Below are 13,412 nucleotides of genomic sequence, written 5' to 3'. Positions count from 1 at the left end.
CCAGTTTTATGAATGGGTAAAAGCCCCGTCTGCAATACGTGGCTTGGTTGTGGATGCAGAATCCGGCATTATATTAAACCGGCCAACTAACGTAGCTTATCATAAATGTTTGAAACTATCTTGGAGCTCCAGCCCCCTAAGAATTACATCAGACACTAAATGGGGCCAGCAATGAGTGACTTGATCTTAAACTACAGTGACTTGGGGGGAATGCAGAGTCCACTGAATGCACGGTGCACACAAAGTCTATGGCGTGTATTTATTAGACAGCACAAACCCTTGTGCACTAAGGTAAAATGTCAAAGCCAGGGCTTTTGAGACCATTGTCATTAACGAAGATAAATATTTTAGCAGCAGCACACTGCAGGGAGGCTCATGTTAAAAAAATCCATCACTAGATTACAGGGAAGTGGGGATGATTTTCTTGCTTCAGGTGGACTTTGCTAAATCATCCCTGCCAGAGGTGACATATCACTGGGCCTTGTAAAAATATTTCAGCAGAATCAGTTTGTCTTTGCAATGGACCAGATTGCGCCAAGTGTGAAGTATTGACAAAGAATGCCTTGGGAAGGATATAGCCAGACTAGACTCCTCCCGCCTCTACTGTTGACACAAGCTGCACATTGATACATGACCCATATACTCAAGATATCTTCCAGGAACGCATTCCCAGCAAAATGCTGTTTACTAATATTTGGTGGTTCAGTCGTGTTGCTTCACTAGGTTCAGAAAAGAACATTTTTTAAAATCTGAAAGTAAATCAATGGCTTCTTCAGGCCTTTATCCTGTCCCTCTGCAAGCGTCTGCCCTACTCTGTCTTCTGTCCAGCTGCACAGGAGCTCTTTGCCATCATGGCTCTTTGCCAAAATATCAGGAGAAAAAAATGCATATTGTCAACAGAGAGTGATGATTGCTTTTCTTTCACGCTGTTTATTAAAAGTGAGCAAGTTACAAAGAAATTGACACATTCCTCCCTCCTCCCCGGAGCAGCCGCCTCTTTCCCTGCTTTTCTAGCAGTGGCTGCCTTTTGGGTCTTCTTCTCCACTTTGTTCTCCATGGGTATCACCCTCTTGGTTGACTCCCCTCTGATGTTGTGGCTCCAGTTCTGGCGGCAGTCTAAGTGCCCCCTTAAGGAATACCTCACTGCATTGTAAATGTGGGTCTGTGGATCCTGGGCTTGTGGACTCAGTGTTTCCAGGCTTAAGTGTCCACACTTCACTATAAGCCTGGGCTTACAATTGCTGGACCTGGGTCTTGCTGCGCTACACAGACTTTCTGACTAGGGGGTGGGCTTTGGGCCACTGTGTTCACACTGCAAAATGACAGGGTTTAGACCTGAGTCACAGTGGGCCTCGGACTCTGACCCAACCCCCCTAGCAGGGTCCTAGGACCCAGGTCCTGAGTGCTTGCTGGACTGAGTCAGACTGATCTGTGTATAGATGGAAGCGGGACTTGGGCTCAAACCTGAATCAGACTTCGTGTGCAGTGTAGACATACCCTTAATGTACTGAGCTCCCAAGGCACAGCATTTACATCACTGATTAATAGTCACTTAGGGCCAAATCTTGCTGGCTTTACCTACACCCAGAGTCCCATTGCTCAGGATTTGGCCCTTTCTCTTTCCTTGGTTTACTGTAATGCATGCTGTATAGCTTGGTAGCGAGATGCTGGTTTTATTTATATATGATTAATACAAACCTCTTGTTCCGTAAAAGAGAAGTCACTTTTTTTATTCCTTATTCCCTTTTGTGGCCTTTTTCATGCCTGGATCCCTCTGTGGGTTACAAAGGAGGGCAACTGGTCTTGAAATTCTCCCAAGGCCACACAATGAATAGGTGGCAGTGATGGGAATAGAACCTAGGTCTCCTGAGTCCCTGCCCAACAGCCAGGGGACCTTTCTGCCTCCCAATACACCATGATATTCAAAGGTTGCAACCTATCAGCCGGAGGCAGAGTCCTGAGCAAACCATGCCTCATGAGGAAGGGAATGAGACCGATGGAAAGCTATATAACTCCGGTCTGTACATCTCTTCCCCATGATTTTGTAACAGGTGAGTGGTACAACCCCCTTGACCAGTTACAACTTGTGTGGTGCATATTGTGTCAAATGGTAGCTTTCCTGCCATCACAGCTGAGTTTGTGTGTCTTTCCTCACCTTCCGTGCTGCCTAGTAGTATTTTTAATAGTGCACTCTAGGAAAATCGGGACAGCTATCCCATAGTGCCTCAGCAGGGGAGAGAACGCCTGTAGGACACAAACCCAACGGAATCAGCACCATGTGCAGCAATGCACTGTGGGATGTCCCATTTCATACAGCTGGGAATGAAGGAACACTGACCAAATTTACAACACAAACCTGATTGGGGGATTCTGTCCATACTGCAACAAAACTAAACATCCTGTACTGAACTGGTTCCAAGAAGACACTGATGTCAGCTTCGGCACCGGCAGGGGCAAAACACTCCTAGCTGGCATAGCTACTAACAGCTTTCACCATACTGGGCGTGATACAAAACCTGTGTAGAGCCAGCTGTGACAGATACGGCAAGTTCCTGCAAAATCCTTAAAAAACCTTATTGAATTAAATTTTACATATCTTTGGATCTATTTCAGTAAATGAATGGTGTATGTATTATTGTGGCACAATGTGACTTTTGGACAAACAGTGTCAAGTGGTTTTTCCTAGGGAGTATCTAGGGGGAGGTGAATGCAAATTTTCACCTCCAGTTATGACAAAATTGAGCCTTTTGAAGCTACGCTCTGAGGAGAGGACCATTGTCTACTGATTAGCAGTTCCCGGAGTCTCAAGATCAAAGGCCCAAGCTGTCTAAAGGAAAAACTGAGCTTCGGGGCGGGTGGAAAGCTGCTATGAACTTGTAACTACAGAAAAATCTCTTGGTGTGAGTGATTTGAAGGACTGACTCCTACCAGAGCCCCTGCTGGAGTGTGGGGGGGTGACCTCTGGTAAGCTTATTAGCATGCGTGTAGGTTCTTTTATTGTTTTAGTATGTTTTCTCTGTAATGAATAAATGTGCTTGCTTAGAAAGAGCTGTATGGTAACTTATAACTGTGGGCAATTACGCTGTGTATAGGCTCTGAAGAGAGAGAGCAAAGAGCAGATGCTGGCCTGTTTAGGCACTCTGGCTTGCTGGGAGTATTGCAGTGTAGGCAGTGAACTCTGAAGCCTGGATGAACTCTGGTCATGTGGGAGAGAGACATGGGTCTCTGCCCAGAGAGGTGATGGCTGAGAAGAAGGACCATGGAGGGGAAAACCAGGTGCAGTAGCTCTGAACTGTGACATCAACCCTGGCACTAAGTGATCACAAACTTAGTTCAAAGTTGGAGTGAGAACAGGGACTTAGAAGCCAGCAGCTCCCATGACTTCTGGTCAGGCTGACTACAAATTACCTTCTTCATTAGTAGATACCAGCAACAAAGGAACAAATTCCCCCCGCCCTGGGTTCAGATCCTGAGCCCCTCTCTGATTGGCAGAGGGTTCTGTTTGAGGATGATTAGGAGGAGAAGCAGGAAGAAACACTATTTGGAGGCTGAGAAAGGCAAAGAGCTACTCTGAGGAGCTTCCCGGCCTTTCTACCATGACTGCCCCTGGAATCACTAACCAAGCCCTCTCTCCTGCTGACACGTGCTGTCCCGCAATAGTCCTGGGGGGGTCACTATGGGAGGCTCCTTCCTACTTTCCTGGTGTGCCCACATCTCTCATCATACTGTGTCAACCTTAACTTGTAAGCAGCTCTTTGGGGCAGCACAGAGCCTCTGCCAGTAAAGCACCAATGCATGTTTATGACACCCTGAATAAATCAGATAACAGTGGGATGGGCAGAGGCTAAAATTGCTGTCTGGCTCACTGGAGGGAGAACAGGTAACCCCAGCTACTGCTAAAAATCTGTGTGCCTTGAGAAGTTGTCATTCATGTTGACCTCAGCAGCAAGGCAAATAAAGGAAATAACAGCTTCCACACAGCAGCTGGCTGCAACTGAATTTGTTTCCAAATATGAAAGTGGATAGAAATCTCACCAGGAGAATGACCGGGCACATTGAGCAAAGGAAACCATGGATCACAGCAGCAGTTACAGCACTCTGCGGTGTGACAGCCTCTCGAAACAGATATGCCTTCCCCTTTGTTTGTGCTTCGTGGTTTATTGATTGATTATTCAAGCATGGTGTGTGGCTTCTGGCGCTTCCCCTGCACCCAAGCATGGTTCAAAACATCTTCGATTCGTAGCCGGTGAGACACATCGGGCTGCAGCATACGGAAAATAAGATCTTTGCATTCATGTGTCAAAGACTCAGGGAAGATCACTCGGTGTTCCTTCTGAAAGCGGAGCATTCTCTTCACGTTGGAGTCATCGTATGGCATGTATCCACTGACCATCACATACAGAATGACACCCAGACTCCATATGTCATAAACTTTGGGCTGATAAGGAATGCCTTCTATCACTTCAGGAGCAGCATAAGCAGCAGAACCACAGAAGGTCTGACTGAGGATCACTTTCCCATTCTCATCCTGGAAGCACCGTTTGGAAAAGCCGAAGTCAGACAGTTTGATGTTCATGTCTTTATCCAGGAGGATGTTGTCACATTTCAGGTCCCTGTGGACCACGTCCAAATCGTGGCAGTACTTGACGGCGCAAGACAGCTGGCGAAACATCTTGCGAGCTACTTCTTCAGGCAGACCTCTGTTTCTCTTGATGAACTCCAGTAAGTCTCCTCGAACACCGAGCTCCATGACTATGTAGACTTTGCCAGACGTCTCAAAGATCTCATAGATCTTGATGATAGAACAGTGGCTCACTGTTGCCAATATCTCCAATTCCCTGGGGAGAAATTTTTCCAAGAACTCAGGAGGAACGTTTTTCCTGTCCGTAATCTTCACTGCCACGTGGAATTTCAGGCGCTCAGAGTAGGCGCATTTCACTTTGGCAAAAGAGCTCTCTCCTAAATTGCTCCCCATGATGTAACCTTTCCTCTTAAGGACTGCAGCATCATCCATGGTGCCAGAAGCAACAAGTGCCTCGGAAGGTGAAACCTACAACTCATCTGTACATAAGCTAGCAGTGTATTCCTTTGCACTGCATGATGGTTGACTCTGGTGCCTGAGTCCTTTGGAGGTTACTGATCTGAAACCGCTTGGCATTGTTTAATAGATGATGTCAGCAGGTGAGGTCATAAAGCAAAGCTGTCATGAGTGGTGACTGACTGTATAATTCAGTGGCATTATAAAGCGAAAGCCAATCACAGGGATGATAAAATTTCATACATCAACGAAAAAAGACATCACCTCGTGTTCTGGAACCCCTTTATAGAGGATTGTTCTATCTTACAAGGGGAAAGAGGTTGGTTTAAAAAGATCTCCTGTTTGGTTTTGAAACTAAAATCGCTTCATTCCACTTATTTGCTCAGCCTAGTACTTAGGTATTATTTATCCCTGCTTCTGAGCCTGCTACTCTGTGCCTCTATTGCAGCCTCAACACACTTGAATTTTCTAGCCTAACGCTCTCCCCATCCTTTAATTTGGTCTGAAGTACTATCCTTTGGGTGGATAGCTGTACTGATGCCAGGTTTGTACATAAGAAGGAGAGGTTATGTAAGGGGAAAGATAAGGCAATGCTCATTCCTTGCTGTTCATGATCCAATCACATAAGCAATAAAACTTCAGTATGTATATTGGGAACTCCATCACAGGTATTTGTGACAGACAACAGCTATGTGTGGCTAGGGGTGCCCAGCACTGGAAAAAGTTGGCCAAACCCAGAACACTGGGGGGGAAACTTCAGGGAGTTTAGGTGGTTGTGAGACCAGTACGTGTTGGGGGCAGAAACCATGAAACTAGCCCTTTACAAAGGCAGGTGGTATTGTCCCATTTGTCTGATTGAGAAACTGAGGTCCAAAGTCAAGAAGCAGAGAGCAGAAAAGAACCCAGATCTTTTGACTTCCAGTCTGGTGCCGTAAACCCTGAACTCCATACCTTCAGGTCATGGCTAAAAATCCAGACCCACTGCCAGTTTCCACGGTATGCATCTGATGAAGTGAGCTGTAGCTCACGAAAGCTCATGCTCAAATAAATTCGTTAGTCTCTAAGGTGCCACAAGTACTCCTTTTCTTTTTTTGTTCCTAAAGAGGTTAGCTATTCCTCAGAGCTGGCCTACAGAATTTGCAACAAGATGTGTTTCAAGATGTACTATGGATACAAGTCTTGTAAACATGTCCATGTGGAGCCCTAAAAATCCCAGCAGCAGACCCAAAAGCCAGCTATCAAAAGGAAGCGGTGTCTTACTTTTAGAGGTGAACTATAATTCATCATCATCACCATCACGTTCCTATTACGCCTCTGGCGTTTAGGGCAGCGTTGAAGCTTCTCCACTCCTGTCTGTTTCTGGCAAGTCTTTCAATGGTTCCCCAGCTGTGCCCCAGGTTTTTCAGCTCAGCTTCCACAGCTCTTCACCATGCTGTTTTCGGGTGGTCTCATTTTCACATGTCTTCAGGTGTCCATCTTATTGCTACTCTGGTGATGGAATCAGTTTCCATCCGAAGCACATGACCGATCCATCTCCAACGCCTCCTGGCAATGACGGTGCTCAGATTCTCTTGGTTGCACCGTGTCAATAGATCTTGGTTTGAGATTGTTCTGGGTCAAAAGATACAGAGGATTTTTCTGAGGCAGGTTGTATGGAATGAAGACAGTTTGGACATGTCATACTTTCTCATTCCCCAGCATTCTGAACTATAAAGTAGTGTTGAAAGTTCGCAGCTCTGATAAATCTTGATTTTGGTTTTGGTGTTGTATTTTGATGATTTCCAGACTGTATTTAAGTTCCTGAAGCTGTTCCTGGCTTTATTGATTTTGTTCTGGATGTCCTGGCTTCTTCCACTGTCTTGGCTGATGGTGCTGTCCAAGTATGTGAATGTTTCTATATTGGTGAGAACATAATCCTCTATCCGTGGTGATGGTGAGGCAATATTAAAGATCATGATATCGGTCTTATTGTGGTTGATTTTCAGTCCAGTTTGCTGGCTGGATGCGTTGAGTTGAGTTGTTTTTCTTGTATATGGTGTTGGATATGTGATAGGAGAGCGACATCATCTGCGAAGTCCAGGTCTTCAAGGGATGAGAAGAGAGTCCATTTAATGCCTCTTAGCATGTCTTCTCTTGTACACCACATTACCCAGTCAATGGCAATGTTGAAGAGGATTGCAGACATGACATACCCCGATGTATTCCTGTTTTAACTTCAAAACTGAGCTCCCTGTGATCAACACTGCATGTAAAGCTGAAATAGAAGCTTTTGATGACGTTGATTATACGGAAAGGAATTCCATATGCCCGCAGAAAGCGCCATAGGCCGGTCCTGTAAATACTATCAAAAGCTTTCTCAAAGTCTATGAAATTTATGTAGAATTACCATTGCCATTCTAAGCACTGTTCTATTACCTTTCGTAGAGTGAAGAACTGGTCTGTGCATCCACGCCCTTTCCGAAAACCTGCTTGCTCTTTTCTGAGAACGCTATCAACTGCCTCTGATATACGCTGGACTATGATCTTACACAATACTTTGCTTGGCACAGAAAAAAGCGTGAACTATAATTAGCCTGCCATCAAATTAACCCTGTTTAATGTTCCGTGCTCAGGGTTGTCGCCATAATCCCTCTCTGAAGTTAAAGTGATGGCCTCAAAGATGGTCACATTAAAATGCTTCACTCCTCCCATGATCACTGTTCCTTAGGACTTAAAAGCAGCACAGACAAAGTGAGAGCCTAGGCCTTTTTCTTATGTCTGATATAACCACACTACAGATATATAATACAAGAAAATGAATGTTTTATAAAAGCAAGGGCAGAACTATTCACACTTTGTAACTAGAGCTGGTGGGAAATTTCTGGACACAAGCGTTTTTCTGTAGGAAAATGTTGATTTGTCAAACTTCAAAACAGCCTGAGGGAAGGTGGCAATTTCAACAACATTTAGTTTTGGAAAAAAAAATGGAAATGAAGCATTTTGATAAGGTCGAAATGTTCCATAATGAGAACATTTTGCTTTGAAATGACTTTTTGTTTTGAAATGTATATTACAAATTACAATATAAAATAAAAAGAACAGGAGTACTTGTGGCACCTTAGAGACTCACAAATTTATTAGAGCATAAGCTTTTGTGAACTACAGCTCACTTCATCGGATGCATAGAATGGAAAATAAACAAGGTCAAAACAGAGACAACACTTTCAACTTTACCAAAGAAAAACTTTTCAATTGATCCAAAACAGAATTTTGTCCAAAAATTTGTTTCATGGGAAATTTCAAAATGTTGTCTTTTTATTCCGGTTCTGAATGAATTTTGTTTTAAACGTCAATTTCCCGCAGAGTGGAAATTCTGGTTTCTGACCACCTCTAATTATGACAGACGGGAGAATACCTTGTATTAATCTTTCACAGAGATTTAGATCAGGCTGGAGACTTCCTTTGCATTTCTTTTCATTACACACCTCAGCTAGAGCTGTCTCAGGTAGGAGAGGTTGAGCTCAAGATTAACTAACCAGTTTTTTCTTATTAATTCCTCTGACCTCCCAGAAAGCAAGCAGATCCTTTGTGTGACTTCAAGCTCCCAGCTTCATAGAGTGGATCAGAGCAACTTAACGCTCTGACTTCCAGCTCCCTCCAAATTGAATTTGGAAGCAGTTAAGTCTCCTGATAACTGATTAATGCAACATGCATCTGTGTGCAGCCAAGCCATGAAGACACCTTGCAAATTTCTCTTTGGGCTGTACAGCACCCATGTGTAACATTCCTACATGGCAGTTAGGAATGTATCTATATCTTTATGCTATCGTGTGCTTTATAGATAGCATTATATGCTTCCAAGATAAAGATATACATTAACGTCACTGATTTGCTCTCTTGCTGCTTGGGAAAGCAGAAGGGGAAGCCTGTCCAACTGCCGGGGAAGGGTTAACCATACTTTGCTCAGTAGTGATACCTAATGGGGGTGATCTCTAAGGGTAGCGCTTTCTCCTAAAGGGCTGCCAAGCACTGGAAAAGGCTGGCCAAACCTGGAGTTTTAGACGTTTCTGAGAATGGCAGTTGGGGGCAAAACAGTCTCTTGGGTTGGGCTATGGCCAGCTCCTGCCAGCAGAAACCAGCCTTTTACCAATGGAGTGATTTGCACTTGTTTATGTTACTACTGACTTCTACTTACTTAGGTGACAGAAGCTACTCTGGGAAAAGGAGTAACCTCCCTGATCACTTTATATCTACCTGCCAAATTGTAGCATGTTATTAAGAGCAGTTCACTATTTGAGATCAGTCTCTCCCATATTGCTTATAAACTAGGCTTAATGAGTCAGAGGGTGAATAAAAAGATGCTGTTCTGTTCCAATAGATGTATACAAATATATTGGAACAGTATACACATAAGGTGAAATTCTGGCCCCATCAAAATCAATGGCAAAACTTCTATTGACTTCAGTGGGGCCAGGATTTCACCTGCTCTTATGAACCAAAGAGACAGTCCTGTATTCACTGGCCCTTAACTCTAAACAAATTATTAACAGACTAATCCCCCACAGGTCACACAAGCCCTCAGGCATTTAAACTGTTAAGAAACAGAGCTCAGGAATGACCTTAGTGTGGGTTCTGGAAGGTGCTGTATAAAAAGCATAGTTATTTTTCTTTTTTTAGACAGCACCCGTAGCATGAGGCATCTTGCGAAACAAAGGCAAAGACTGGGTTCCTGCCTCAAGGAGCATGCAGTCTGATTACAGATGTGATGCAAGGAGTGACAGTAACAAACCAAAGGAGTAGGATGGAGTGAAGAAAGAGAACAAACACAGAAAGCTTCGTTAGAAAGGAGTTAAGGCTGAAAGTGGGTTTGCGTGGATGGACTGTGCTATTCTGCAAACCGCTATTACTTTCCTTACAAATATGCCACATCTTTAAAACCCCCAAGCATCAGGCTGCCAGGTAGTGAACTTTGAAGTCAATTTTTAGATATTATAATTTTAAAATGCCTTTTCTAATCTCCACCCCCAACATCTTAGAGAAACCCAAAGCAGGGCTGAGACATGGCATGCAAAGTTTCAAGACAATGGTTTATTTTGGCAGAGTGGGGGGTCAGTTTGAATAATTAGGCTTAAAAGGGAAACTAGCTTCTGCTTAAATATTAGGTGGTTACTGCTTCTCTATATCAGGATCACATGGTTACTCATTTATAATGTGCACACATCTTAATGGAAAGAATTAATTCATAATAACCTGCTGAAACTAAAACTCACTCTCCTCTCCCAGCTTTATAGGTTTGCAATTTGTGATACTGCAGGAAGTATGGCTGCAACCAGGCATTCCAGCCTCCTTCCTTACCAGCTTTACTAATTTCCAAGATGCTCTGAATTGCATAATTAGTTTCCTGTATATTTTCCTCTTTTCTCCCTCCTGGATGGGCTTTGACACCTGGGATGAACTGTCACCGCAGGTATGACAAAACAAACTGATTTATATGATTTTGCTCTAAAATGTAATGCTTTTTGTAATGATTGAGTCTACACATACTGTGAAACTAATGCATTACGTGGCAGTGTTGGATACTTGATTGCAGTAATAATTATTAGCATGATTTCTGCGATGCTGAAAAATTATCTTGGGGAGTTGGCAGTATAAGCAGAGGCATGTGAGAACATGGAGTCATTCACTCCCATATTGTAGCTCAGACAGCATGGTGATGGTCTCCCTAGGAATACCTTAGAGAGGTTAGACAGTAATAATATTGTTGCCAATTGGCCAAGTGATAGTCAATTTCAGGGCGTAGCAGCAAGTCAGTTTCCACTGAGAGAGAAATTTGGATTGTGGAGTCAGGTATCTTTCCTGTGATTGATTTATTTACAACATATTCATAAGTGATCATAAAGACTGGACAGGAAACTCCTCAAACCTCAGGTCAGTCATCACTAGCCAGGAACAGCTGCTTCCATCTCTGTTGATCCACCTCGGAAAACTGTGTTCTGCTCTAACCGTCCTGGAACACTTCATTGCCCTACCATGACCAGACCCCTGCTTGCGCTATCTGGGTGCACCTTAGTCCAATGCCTTAGCACCAACCTTTTCCATAACAATATTTAGCATGTACATTGTGTCATGAAACCAGCCCTTTACAAAAGTGGGAATTCTTGTTTCCATTTTGCTGACTGAGAAACTGAGGCCCAGAGGGGTAATGCTTACTTGCCCAAAGTCACATGGTAAGTCATTGGTAGAGTGGAGAATAAAAACCAGATCTCTTGACTCCTGGCCTGGTGCCCTATTCCTCGGCCTCTCTACTTCCAAGTCTGGCTTGAGATTATTGGCGAGGAAGGTTGAACTGCTGCTGCTGCCTGTACTTTTCTATTCTCTAGAAAGAACTTAAATCTTGATGATTGTCAGGTTTGTACCTTTCATCATCACTAACATGGGGACAGACTGTGATTCCCTTACTCAAAGTGATTCACTGTTTATTTCATAAGGACTACAGATGGCTTGTAGTGTAAAGTAGTGTTCACTGTGAGTGATGGTATCACAAGCTGGCCCCTATCTGGAGTTAACATTTCATTGAATTCAATTATTTTTTAAAAATACAATCTTTTGCATGAAAAAAGCCATACAAGGTGGGACCTTGCTTTCAGATGTGTATTCTTCCAGCACTGGGGGCTTCTGAACAGCTGACTGTGCTCTGTGTCTTCAGTGCAATTTGTGATTGTCAGTGTTTACATACAAAGGTAATTCAGGGGATATTTGATCAGTAAACTGCAGCACGCTGTATTGCAGCAACTTTAACTCTTTGGTGGATACTGGAACCATTGTGCAGGGGAGACCTTGCAGAGAGTGTAAATGCCTTCCGTAGATAGCACCTCAGCAGGAATTGCCTGCATGCTGCTGCACAGGCGGAAATTGGGGTTGGCTGCCTGAGGGGCAAGACTGGAGCGCTAGTCTGGAGGATCTGCTGCTACCAGTACCACAACAGATCTTTCTAGGCATTCATGACTTGTACTATGACATAGTAACAAAGCTAGGCACTCAGATACCATGGTGATGAGCATGACATAAATGCCTAGATAGAGAGATGAGCTAGACTGTAAGCTCTTAGTGTTGTGTTTGGATAGTGCCTAGCACAAAGGGGACCTGATTGGGACTACTAGGTGATACCACAATACAAATAATAATAATAATGAGTCCTTCTCCATGGCTGATGGAGAAGACTACGTCCCTCTTTTGGGCCCAGGGAGTTCCCCAGCACTCCGATGTACTTGGGCTGGATTTGGACCTACAGAAGGGTTACTGAGGGACTAACTATGAAATGATTGTTTACCACCTCAAAGCTTACTTCACTAAGTCACTGATCTAATAGAACCTATATTAAAAATCATAGTGAAAAAGAAACTACATACTCCCCAGCTGATTTTAAATCAGATAGCTACTAGCTACAAGTCTTATTAGCAGATTTTTAGTTTTAGAGCGACTTTCATTGTCCTGAGAGAGATGAGGTGCTATCTCACTAATATCCTGGGACTGACACAGCTGCATTTCATTGTCCTTTTAATTTTTAAATACTGTTGTGTACAAAGCATCCCATCTGAGATGTTTGGGGGGCGGGGTCTGCGCACCACTTCAAAGACCATTCATTTAAAATATAAGGGGGAGGACAAGGTTGGCTCTAGTACTGGTGATAGCCAATCAAAGATTTGCACTCAGTGTAGATTGAGGGCATAGCTACACTTGTAGATGTAGAGCGCTTTGAGTTAAACCAGCCTTCAGAGAGCACAATAGGGAAAGCACTGCAGTCTGTCCACACTGACAGCTTCAAGTGCACTGGCGTGGCGACATTTGCGGCACTTGCAGCGGCCTTGGAAGCGGTGCATTGTGGGCAGCTATCCCAGCATGCAAGTGACTGCAACGTGCTTTACAAATGGGGTGGGGTGGAGTGTGACAGGGAGTGTGTTGTGTATATGTTGGGGGAGAGAGAGAGTGGGTTTTTGGGGGGGGGGGCTGAGAGCATGTCAGCATGCTGTCTCATAAGTTTATACAGCAGCAGACTCCCTCCCCCTCTCTCTCACACACAGGATTCCCCAGTAATGGTTGCTTTGTCTCGGAGCAGATAAGCAGCCGGTTGTCAGAAATGGAGCTTTCAAAGGGCATAGCCGCATTCCTGCAGCGATTCCAAAACAATGAGAAGAGTGGCCACTTGACTTAAGGGGATTATGGGACGTTTCCGGAGGCTGACCAGAGCGCAGTAATGCAACACCTCGTCCACACTGACGCCCGGGCGTTTCAGCCAAGGCGCAACAAGCGTTAATCTTCTCGCCGAGGTGGAGTACCAGCAGCGCTGTAGCCGTGGAGTCAGAGCGCTCTTGGTGCCTTGCCAGGGCGGACGGGG

General features: G+C 44.3%; 1 protein-coding gene across 1 annotated transcript; it reads right to left on the bottom strand.

Annotated features, from left to right (window-relative positions):
- Nucleotides 1-4,168: 4,168 nt before the first annotated feature.
- On the bottom strand, nucleotides 4,169-5,014 carry LOC144275703 (testis-specific serine/threonine-protein kinase 1-like). The gene has a single exon (XM_077835188.1). It carries the CDS (start codon nucleotides 5,012-5,014, stop codon nucleotides 4,169-4,171), a length of 846 nt encoding a protein of 281 aa, XP_077691314.1.
- Between the last annotated feature and the right edge of the window lie 8,398 nt (nucleotides 5,015-13,412).

The sequence above is a fragment of the Eretmochelys imbricata genome, chromosome 15 (assembly GCF_965152235.1).
Source record: "Eretmochelys imbricata isolate rEreImb1 chromosome 15, rEreImb1.hap1, whole genome shotgun sequence".
NCBI classification, from domain to species: domain Eukaryota; kingdom Metazoa; phylum Chordata; order Testudines; family Cheloniidae; genus Eretmochelys; species Eretmochelys imbricata.
The sequence above is the reverse complement of the archived record's forward strand: the minus strand, read 5'-3'. Positions and strand labels throughout refer to the sequence as shown.

Coding starts and splice junctions, on each gene's coding strand:
- LOC144275703 (XM_077835188.1), bottom strand. CDS start 5,014: ATGGATGATGCTGCAGTCCTTAAGAGGAAAGGTTACATCATGGGGAGC.